This window comes from Mustela nigripes, chromosome 7 (genome assembly GCF_022355385.1).
Source record: "Mustela nigripes isolate SB6536 chromosome 7, MUSNIG.SB6536, whole genome shotgun sequence".
NCBI classification, from domain to species: domain Eukaryota; kingdom Metazoa; phylum Chordata; class Mammalia; order Carnivora; family Mustelidae; genus Mustela; species Mustela nigripes.
Genome location: NC_081563.1, coordinates 127470119 through 127481132, shown reverse-complemented (window position 1 = coordinate 127481132; position 11014 = coordinate 127470119). Strand labels below are relative to the sequence as shown.

The 11014-nt window shown below is 50.0% G+C and overlaps 1 protein-coding gene and 1 long non-coding RNA gene across 7 annotated transcripts in view; one reads left to right on the top strand and one right to left on the bottom strand.

The window, feature by feature from the left end:
* Positions 1–3864: 3864 nt before the first annotated feature.
* LOC132021999 (uncharacterized) lies at positions 3865–6785 on the bottom strand. Its single transcript, XR_009405482.1, has 3 exons — positions 6408–6785; positions 5897–5982; positions 3865–4079 (listed from the first exon to the last, which is right to left on the bottom strand). It is a non-coding gene; the product is annotated as an uncharacterized LOC132021999 (long non-coding RNA).
* A 55-nt stretch (positions 6786–6840) lies between these two features.
* Positions 6841–11014, top strand: part of ZMYND8 (zinc finger MYND-type containing 8) — a 124705-nt gene continuing 120531 nt past the window's right edge. For 2 of the 6 annotated variants that reach the window (XM_059407171.1, XM_059407162.1), the window contains exons 1-2: positions 6841–6891; positions 7588–7821. In XM_059407171.1, coding sequence (XP_059263154.1) covers positions 7808–7821 — 14 coding nt within the window. In that variant the 5' untranslated portion in view covers positions 6841–6891; positions 7588–7807. Of the gene's footprint in view, positions 6892–7587; positions 7822–8302; positions 8472–11014 lie in introns of those variants that run through there. The other 4 variants (XM_059407173.1, XM_059407174.1, XM_059407170.1 and 1 more) reach the window with 4 other exon arrangements.

Here is an 11014-nt window from a genome sequence, read left to right as displayed (position 1 = left end):
ACCCTCACTAGAGCCCTTCTTACCTGTGTAAAGCAGACGCCCCCCACTTCCTATCCAGTCATTTCTCTCTACCCTCACCCTGTTTTGTTTTTCCTCATAGCATCGATCTCAACTGGCTCTTTTGTCTCTTTCTCATGTACTCATTTAATTGCGCTTAACCTCTCCTCTGTTCAACCTACAGCTCCTTGAAAGCAGGAGCAAAGGACATAAGTCTGGTGCTTCCAGGTAGAGGAAGTGCTCCCCACCTCTTTGTAGACTGCCTTGATCAGCAGCGAGAAAATGCCGGTCCAGGAGTTAGACACGAGATTTAGGGTTCAGGGAAGAGGTCAGACCCGGATACTAGATTTGGAATCTGTTGTGGCAGTAGACAAAATGGTTTCAAGGAAAGCAAAATCATCCAACATTTCTTGAGCAGGTACTCCATGCCTGTGTTAAATCATACCCACACTGTCTGATGCAGGGACGAGAATCCCATTTCACAGACTTGGAAACTGAGGCACAAAAAAAGCAAAATAACTTGCTAAAGTTCCTTAGGGAGGAAGCTTGGACCCCTACCCCTGCCCCATCCCCAACAGGCTGGCTCTAGAGGCCACACAGACAGTCAGATGGCCTAGAGAGAGCAGATTCCGAAGGAAGAGAAGCTTCAGCATTTGGAGGTTCAGTCGCTGGGCAGGGCAGTGTTTTGGAACCTCTGACGTTTTCGACATCAGATGTTTGTTAGCATGAGATCGATGAAAAGTGAACCTGAGACTAACCAGCCTGTTGACGTTGGTTCTTGGAAGTGAATGAGGACTTTTTTTTCTTTTAAAAGATATTACTGTTCAAAAGAATTTATTTTAACCAGCTGCGTACAAATATTAAATGAACACTTTTTTTTTTTTTTAAAGATTTTATTTATTTGTCAGAGACAGAGGGAGAGAGAGCGAGCACAGGCAGACAGAGAGGCAGGCAGAGGCAGAGGGAGAAGCAGGCTCTCTGCCGAGCAAGGAGCCTGATGTGGGACTCGATCCCAGGACCCTGGGATCATGACCTGAGCCGAAGGCAGCTGCTTAACCAACTGAGCCACCCAGGCGTCCCTGAAATGAACACGTTTTATGTGTTTTATGTAACTCATTATTAATGAGGGCACGTGTATGACCGTCCAGCTAATTCAAAGATGGAGTCAAAGCTGTCCTCATACAGGAAATGCTGACATGAACTTATGATGAATAGATGCAAAAATTAGCAAGACCCCCCAATATCCACAAGCCAATAATCAATTGCATTCCAGGGGCTAAATTTGCATGTCTGTGGATGGGAGCCTTTGCATTAGTATTAGCCTTCTGTCGGTGTCAGAGCTGTAAAAAGCCCAGAAACAATGAAAGGTGCAGGTGACCCAGTGGGGATGCCTGGATGGGCCGCCCACTAATCTTTCTTTGGCAGGTCATAGTCTTCCAGAATTTTCCTAATATTAAGTTTACTGATTTATTTATTTATAAAGTTAAGGGTTTTTGTTTTTTGTTTTTAAGTTTTATTTATTTATTTGACAGATAGAGATCACAAGCAGGCAGAGAGAGGAGGAAGCAGGCTCCCTGCTGAGCAGCAAGCCAGATGCGGGGCTCGCTCCCAGGACCCTGGGATTGTGACCTGAGTTGAAGATGGATGCTTAGCCACTGAGCCACCCAGGCGCCCCTTTTTAAGATTTTTAAAAAGATTTAATTTATTTAAGATTTTATTTATTTATTTGACACAGATTGAGAGAGAGAGAGTGAGCGCGTGCGCACACGCACAAGCAGGGGGAGCTACAGAGGGAAAAGCAGGTTCCAGGTGGAGCAGGGAGCCCATGTGGGGCTCGATCTCAGGACCTCGGGATCACACCTGAACTGAAGGCCAAGGCTTAACCGACTGAGCCATCCAGGCACCTGAGATGTTTTCTTAATGGGAGGGGACTATTAATAGTTCCTCAGCTTCCTCATCAAGGAAATGGGTTGATGAATATATGGTGACTATATGGGGCCCATCTTGCAGGTTTGGGAGGATAAGTGCTTGGAATAGCACTGGACATAAAGCTTGGAGCGTGCCAGCCAGTGGGATTTATCCTTACCCTCCTTTGGAAATTTTGATGTTGAGAAAAGGAAGAAAAATGACTTGGAAGCCTCCAGAAATTTCCTTTTTAAGAGTCATCAGAGGGACGTGGTAAAAGCAAGTGCATGAGTGCTCACTGTGTCTTGTGTGACAACTCGTGCTTGACCACCTTCCACCTTGATGCAGTGGATTTCCGGGTGGGTATTATTATTGTTCCCATTGTACAGATGAGGAAATCAAGGCACAGAGAATTCTGTACCTCAAGCCAGGCGGGGCAGCTGGCTAGTGCGGCAGCAAGATTCACACCCAGACATCAGAGAGTCTGATGCCAGCAGCGACGCACTCAGTCACTGCACGGTTCTGCTTCTTGATGTGGAAAGAGAAAAGGTTAACATGGAAGAAGATGGCTGTGAGGCAGGGGGGAGGCATCTGGGAAGGCGCGGGGAGGGGAAGACAGTGATGGCAGAGGAGAAGGCAGGAAGGCGGATACGTGTAGGCCCAGGAGGAAACAGGGCTTGTCTGTTATTAGGTGGCTTGGGGAGCAGGGGAGATGGTCTGGGGGAGGGGAAGTTGGAGAGCAACGGGGAAGGGCTGCAGGAGGGAGGGAATGGTTAGGCGGTGGGAAGAACAGATGGAGGAGGCTCAGGGAGGCGCGCGGAGAGGGAGCAGAGTGAGCCCTGGGAGTGGAGAAGAACGCAGTGGAGTCAGCGATCAGGAGCAGGGCACTGATCTGGTGGGCCATTTTTACCACTTGGGTGGGATCTACTGATGGGTTTTGAGCAGAGAAGGGATGAGGTCTGACTTCTTAGCAAAGGATTGCTTGCAGCCTGTGCATGTGTGTAAATACTCCAGTTTCTTCCCAGTCTAACTCCCCTGCCCTGTTCAGGTAGGAGACCAGGAGCAGGTGCTCAGGTGGGAGACCCGAGTGCTTCTGTCCAGGTGGGAGGTGGCGTTTAATTGAGCTCTGCCACTTGTAGGGCGCAAAGGTGAAGAATTTCACACCAGGCTCTCCCTTCCTAAAGCTTTCCGTTTACAGCAGGCTTTCTTATTAGCCTTGGCGTTAGGGATACTCAGGGCTGGCTAGTTCTCTGTTGTAGCGGGTGGTGGGGGGGAGCTGTCCTGTGTTTGGTAGAGTGTTTAGGACCCTCCAGATCCTAGTAGCAGCCCCCTTCCTCCAGATGGGACAGCCTAAAATGTCTCCTGACATTGCCACTGGTCTAGTGGGACAAAGAAACAAACAGGAAATAAACACGTGCTCCCCTTTCCATAACGGTGATTGCTGGGGACAAAAAGAGCAGGTCAGGGGAGGTCCTGAATCTTCGTCCTTCTGATTGTCCTTTTCTTCCTGCATCTCTTAAGTCTCTCCGCACCCACACCGCGGCCATCTGCCTGATGGTCATGTACCCCTCACCCCCCCCCCCCCCCCCCCCCTCCCTTTCCCCCCCCCCCCATTTTTTGGATCCGACCAACCCGCCCCTCCTAGGAAGAAGTTTAAAAAAAAAAAAAAAAAGCCTTCCGGAGGGCACCTCTTCTCCAAGGTAGGGACAAGTCCTAATTACGTCTTTGTGGCTGTAACAGGACTCGGTCAGTTCCATGCTCTGAAGGTGAGCCCTTCTGTCACCGTGCCTGAAGCCGGCCTCGGTTCCAATTGGCCAAAAAATAACAAAACAAAACAAGATATTTAAAACACTTCCCTGCCTCAGTCCCGCCCGTTTCACATAACGGACGGGCGGCCTGCTGCTAGCTCGAGGCAGATAACTCGGAGTGTGCTTATTTTGCTAGTCCGGGAGCGGGCTATCTTCGGGATGCAGCTTGCCGACGCGGTTCCTCCCGCTGCTCGGCTGGCTGCAGGCCAGCGGGAGCGGAGAGCCGTTTCAGCGAGGCCTCCGCGGCAGTAAGTTGCCTGGGGAAGGGAGCCGGGTCAGCCCTTCCTCTCCTTTGAGGCCAGCTTTATCACTGAGACACTCCGTCTGGCTTCCGTAAGCCTGATTCTGTCTCCTGATTCTCTCCATCCCCTGGGAATATTAAGAGAGACATGTTTTTAATCTTTTTATTAGTTCATTGCTTATTAATTTCCCTACCTCAGCACTGTGGACATTTTGGACAGCATTATTCCTTGTCGTGGGGTGTCTGTGTTTAGCAATGTTCCCTGCTCTCAATCCACCAGATGCCAGTAGCACCTCTCCCCCCCCAAGTATGACAGCCCCCAAGTTTCCAGACATTGCCACATATCCCCTGGGGTGGGGGGCAGCTAACCCACCCCTAACTGAGAACCACTGATTTCCAGGAATATAAAAAACCTCATTTTAGAGATAGCAGAGTGCTTAACATCTTGCTGGAGGCTTCTACGGAGAGAGGAGCTTTCTCTGGGCCCTAAATGAGTCTGAGCTGAAGGTCTCCTAGCTCCATCCTTCAGTACTTAAAACTTATTCTCAAAGGAGTCCATTTCCTCAAAGAAGACGCAGATCCTGCTGTTCTTGGGTAGATTTTAGCCTTGTTTCTGCTCTGCTTGGCTCGGCTTCTCTTCTGTCCTTTCCCTTAGAGGAAGGTGAAGGTACCGAGTTTAGAGCTGTGGAGTCCTAACTGGGTTGGAAATCTGGTCTTGGGCACCTGCCAGCTGTGTGACCTTGTGCTTCTCAAGTCACCTCTCTGGGCTGGGTTGCAAATCTCCAACAATGCTCCGTACCTCACGGAGTCATCAGGGCAAAGCGATGATTTTTGCACTCTACTGGACCCAGGGCAAGCATGCCGGGGCTGTTGGGGCTACTTTGTGCAAGGGGGTGTTTGAGAAGGGCCACGGAATGATCTCTGGATGGAGGCTGGCAACGTTGGTTTATTTCTGGCCTATCAGGCACATTCCATCAAGCACAGGATTGGCCCTTAGTAGGCCTGCCCCAGGCTTCCTTTTCAACCCCTGTCCCTCCCAGGATTCCATCTGCCACCATACCTTTGTCTCTGTCCCCAGCCCAATCGCTGTCTTTCTGATAACCTCAGACTTACCCGAATGCCAATAGCATTCCTCAGACAGAGCAGAGCTGCCAGAGTAGTCGGCTGCTTCCTGCTCTTTGCCCCAGAAAACATTTCAAGTGATCAAGTGATCAGAGGGGGGTGGGGGAAGCGAGCCGGACGCTGCAGCTGCTTATGCAACAAGCTTTAATCCCAGGTTAAAATCCACCACGAGCACCAGTGGCATATTTCATTTCCTCGTTGGGTCGTGAAGCTGGTGGCACACGAGATCTGCCACAGACTCAGAGACATGTCTGTTCCCCCAAAAGCTGCACCCGCAGAGGTAGACAGTGTTCCCTAGGGGATGGTGGGGGAGGGCTGCTGCCCACGCCGCCAGGAGGGACAGCACACAGCACCGTCTGATTAGCTCCGGCCTCCACCTCTTGTCCCTGACTTGGTGTCCCTGTACTCGGTTCCACCCGCAGGAAGAGGGGGCCCCTCCCTTCTAGTGAGGCCCAGGCCTGTTGTCCTGACTGCTGGACCTTTGTCAGGCCTGGTGATGGAGGTGTCCCTCCCTGCATCTGGGCCTCTTCCAGTACACAACAGCAACAAAATCCCCTTTCTTTTCATAAAGCTGGGCCCTGCCCCTGCAGTACGTTCTGTGTGGGTTCCTGGCTTGTATTTGTTTGATAGAAGATTCCCAGCCAGGAAGAATTTATGTGCACGAGGTGGGCATCTGTTGTCCATGGGGGGGGGGGGGGGGGGGCGGGGAGAGCAGGCGATCAGCGCTACGTTTTCTTTGTGGGAACGAACGGTGTGGGACCAGAAAGCCCATGAGTCCTAATTTTAGGAGGAGAGGGGAGACTTTATTGGGCCATAGTTTTACCTCCTGGCATATGGCTGCGTCACCTCTGGAAGCTTTCTCCAGCCTCTGAAGAATGGTGTTTGTTTAGCTTCTGTTGTTCCAGCTTGCTGTTAAAAAAAAAAAAAAATCTTGTTAATTAAGCACCTTGTCTTTGAGGGGGGAAAAAAAAAAGCAAGCAAGCAAGCATGGACATTTTAAGATCCTTCTGCCTTTGCCTTTTCTTTCTCAGGGTACAGACCAACTACAAAGGCAGCTTTCGGGAGGAAACAGGCAAAGACCTCCTAATACTATTGAAATGGGTGGAATTATAAGTAGCTCCGAAAAACTAGTTAATATTTTACTGGGGAGCAGTGCCAGAGATGGGGGTGGGGGGGCTGCCAAGAGTAGGTCTGTGTGTGAAGTCGCTATTCCATCTGCCTTAGGGGACGAAAAGAAGCCGTTCTCTGTGGAAATAAATTTAAGCAAGAATCCTTATAAAGCTCATGGGATTTGTCTGCCCACCGAGGGCCCAGTTCCCCAAGAACATACATACAGGGATGATTGTAGCAGGAAGGGCTAAGCTGTGGGTGTAGGCCTGGCTAATAATGGGGGTTCTTGTTCCCTCGCTGGGCTTGACATCTTTCTTTCTCCCTCTGGATTTAAATGGCTTCTCAGACCGAGAGGCACTGCCTGTGCCCTGGATTCAGAAGGTACACGCCTCCTTGGGAAGCAAAGGCGAGAGACAGCGGCTCGCTCGCTCGCTCTCTTTCTGCATCTGCCGGGAGAGCTGCAGCTGGTATTTTTCCACAGGCCTTTTTTGCGATCTCAGGGCCTAGTTTTTCCCAGCCAGGCCCAGAGTCCGAGAGAGGGTTAATAGGCAGGAAGCTGAAGGCATTGCAGACTAATACGGAAGTCAGATTTTTGTTTAACTGACAGGTTTAGCAGGCCTCCGTGGTGGGGGAGGGGGCCGGGAGGGGAAGGGAAGTTTGTAGATCTAGGCATGTGGCCTGCTAGGAGCGCATTGGGCTTTTCTTAGGGTAAGGACGGAGAGGGGGGCCCCCATTGGCATCCTGGCAGGGAGGCAGGAACCCATTTTGGTTTTCCTTGGAGTCCTGGGTGAGGGGGGGAGTGGTGAGAAGTTAGATTCTCCGCGGGCAAATGGCTCTCTGGCCTGCTTTTCCAGGAGGCGTTCTGACAATGACTATGCAAACTTGACCACTCTGCTCCCTCCCTTCTCCCCAGCAGCCCGAGTCCTCTGCTCTGAGAAGCCAGGGCTGCCCTGCAGCGATTTCCGGGGCTCGGCGGTCCTGTCTGTGTTCCCTCAGCTCCCCAGAGGCCTGCCTCAAACCCCTTTTTCTTAACCCCCGCTGGCTGTTTTCCTGGGGCTCCCCACTCCTCCGCTTCCCTCTGCCGTCCCCTGCCCCTCCCCCCCTTCCGGGGTGGGGGGGAGAACCACTCTGCTGGATTGTTCTAGAAAAGGGCCAGGCTTCCTCCCAGCCAAGAGCCGCTTCTGTGGGGGCAGGTGAGGGTGAGCCCTTTCAGCTCACCCCAAAAACTCCCTTCCCAGTGGCATCCGGGCCTCAGGCTTTGCTGGAGCAGGTCAGGCTGGCTGCACTGGTTTGCCCGTGCCGGGAAATCGAGCCAGGGTGTGGGAGAAGTGCGTCTGGGGGCCCCTTTCCCAAGTTTTTCTTGCAGCAAAAGGCCTAGCTTAGCCTGTCTTTTTCTATGCACAGGATGGCTCTTGCTCACCAGAGCCTCACAAAGATAATCGCTCAGGAAGTGTTTCAGCCAATCCCGGGCGGCCTTACACTCCGATTTGCCGGGGCAGCCAATCGGGGATGAGCTTTTATTAGGCGGCCAGATCATCAAGCCGAAGTGCCAAACCCTTTTTCTGTGAGAACTAGGAGCCTGTCCTCCATGTTTTATAAGTATTGACATTACACAGTGTTAACAATGCATCCACAGAGGTAAGCTCGACTTTTTAACCATCTTTTCTCCCCCTCCCTCTGAGACATCCGAATTGTGGGCGAGCAGTGTGATTTCTCTGTGGCTGGCCGTGCCACACTCACCCCCACAGCACTTAGGTTAACTTGGAACTGTTTAGAGAGAATTTTTTTTGCTTTCTTGGGTCACATGGCTAAGGAGCCATTAGCCATAGCTTGATTTTGCAAACTAGCAAAGGCCTGGCACACCTTTTCTTCACCAGGACATGGTGTTTCTGGAATAGTTTGAAGCTAGATCCTGGAATGCCAAAAAAGAAGCTTTTTTTTTTTTTTTTTCTTTTTCTTTTTCTTCCTCTTCTCTCTCTTTCTTTCTCTGTCTCTCTCTCTCTGTTCTCTCTCTCTCTCTCAGCAGTTCTCCCCCCCCCCCCCCCCCCCCCTTGCACTATTGTCTTCTCCTGTGTCACATGCCTGCTGGGGGAAGAAAATGGAAGGTAAGCAAGCAGGCTCCTCTCCAAGGAGAGCTCATGGCAGACAGCAAAGCAGGCAAGTTTACCTCTCCAAAGAGGTTCTGGGAAGGCTGGAGTAAGTTCTGACAAGAGAGGACGTGTGTTTTAAAAAGAACCAAGCCCTCAGCAGAGCAGTGCTAAGGAGAGAGCCTGGCTCCTGGGGCCTAGGTGGGTGATGGTGTGTCTTCATGGTCTGTTCTCTCCCTGTAGGGCTGCTGCACTTCCAACTACATTGTTCAGCCTTTTTTCCTGACTTCTGTTGATACAGAGTGTTCTTCTGCAAGCCAGCCTACAGCCAGCAAATGTTTCTGAAAGTGTTTTCTAGGCTTTGGAGGAAGTTTTTGGAGTAGGGAATGGGGGTGGGGGGGGGCTGTGTGTAGAGGGGGAGGGAGCTTGGACAACATCCTGCAACAAATCTGTGAGGACTCTTTTTTGAATTCCTCAGCTTTCTACTCTTGCATGATTTTCAATGAACTAATGCATCTTTTCTCCTGGTTTTCATTTTCTTTTCCCTCTTTTACATTGTATCCTCCTCTGCCCTCCTGGGTGATGGAGCGCAGAGGAAATAAAATCCTATCTGTGGCTCATGACGGCATTCCATATTCAGTTGTTGGGTTGTGGTGTTGTGTGTGTGTGTGTTTAATAATCCCATGTAACTGTTTAAAAAAAATTTCCTTTTTGATCAAGTCCCAAATCTGCCAGCCTGTTCTCTCTTCTTAACTGTGGAAAAATGAGACGGTTGCTTGAACATTTGTTGGGTAAGTAAAGCAATCCATTTCCTCTGTGACCATGTATAAAGAGTTTGGCGGACACTTGGGGTCTGTTTGTAACAGAGGGTCTTGGCTACAGCAATTGGTGGTGTGGTGTGTGTGGGGGGGCTTTCATTAGCAGGAACCAAATAAGGGCTTTTTAATAGTGTCTTGATTTTAGGTGACTGTTTGAATCCACTGTTTTTCCTGATAACCTGCTGCTAGGATTGAAGATCACACTTCCTGTTTACCCTCAGACAGGGGAGAAATGTTCAGTTCATTGTGACTTGACTGGAGACCTTTAATTGGGATTGTGTGGATGTTAGCTAGAACTCTGGGTAGGTGATCTGCTTGTGAAATGTAACGACAGTGCTTGTTCTTAGTGTCACAGAGCCTGAAACATGGGTGAGGGCAGAACCTGGTAGTGGTGCTGGTGTGTGGGGGCAGGGATGTCAGCACTCCCTTTTAGGGTACTTGTAGTGTAAAATCCCACCCACCACCAAACTTGGTTTGCTTTGGGACTCCTTGCACAACAGATTTGGCCTCTTCCCAAGCCTGACCCACACATCTGTATGCACGCTTGCCTTATGATTTATTTCTCACTTTTTACACTTCCCCTGATCTCTTAATGCTGTAGCTAGAACTTAAGAGTGGGGAAAAAAAAGTAGACGCTTGTTTAGTGTTAGGTTCGGAATTTGCCCAGAAGTTCACTACATAAATTTCCAGCCTGGAGACCAATCTAGCATGACTGTAAATGCTGGAAATACATTGCCAACTTTGTGGAGTCAGTAATCTGTTTTCCTTTAAGTTAGTGTCCAGGCACCCACCTTTTAGCATCAGTAGGAAAAAGGCTCATTTAATAACGAGAAATGTACCAGTTCTGAGTTAAGAGAAGTCCGTGCCAGGCCAGCTTTTCGAGTTAAGAAGTGCAGGCAGTTAATGATGTTGTGTACTTAGAACTGAACAGTGCTACTACCCCACACAAGTCAGTCCAGACACTTAGCTATTTTCTTTGTTCTTATCTCCTGGCTGTAAATGGAAATTACATATTGAGGTTCTTGTGGCCTCCCTAGAAGCAGTATCTAATCACAAGATTCCTGGTTTGGTGCCTTCAACGTTTGCATAATGGCGTGTTTGTTGGGCTGGAAGGAAACCTAAGGGCAAGGCATTTGTCCTTTAAAAACTTGCATTAAAATGGCTCCCACAGGTTTGCAAAGCCAAGGTCTGTTTTCATATGTGCAGTCCCAGCAAGTTCCCAGCCCTGGACCAAGCTGGCCGCTTTCCTCTGGTACTGTGGCCACCACCAAGCATGAGTCTGTAAAAAGTTAATTGCTTCCAAAGTAGCTTATTTCCCAGTTTCACTAAGTGGGGGGGGGGGGATGTTTGCATTGCAGCAGGACTAGGTAGGGACAGCAGTGCTGGCTTACAGAGCAGCCCAATGGGGCTCCTCTCTCCAGCCTTTGAACCAATAGACTTGGAGGAAAGGTTACAGATTGACAATTGGAGTGGCCAGACTGAGAAGGGGCCTTCTGGAAGTTTCTACCATCTTTGTTCCTTTTAGGAGAAGCCTCTCTGCCAAGCTGAAGAGTTTCCTACATTCCAGTCCCGGGGCATTCCCTCCCCACCGCCCACTGCCCGCCCCCCACCACCCCCTTTTCCTTTTTTACATCAAGGTAGATTGATCTTCTGCCCCAGTTATAAATTTCAGAGGGAGGCACGGAACTTGGGCTGTTTCCCGTTTTCCTTCTGCCTCCTCAGTCCCTAAAGAGGATGCCTCAGAGCTGCAAGGAACAGACAGACAACACTGGAGCTTTTGATTCTTCTCTCTCTCTCTCTTTTTTTCCTTCAAGACCCTCCAGGATGGATTCACTTTTCTGCTTTGGGAAATTAAATGGCATTCACGTGGGGGAGGGGGAGTAACTGCTTTTATTAGCTCCAGAAAATGGTCAGTGTTCTGTCTGT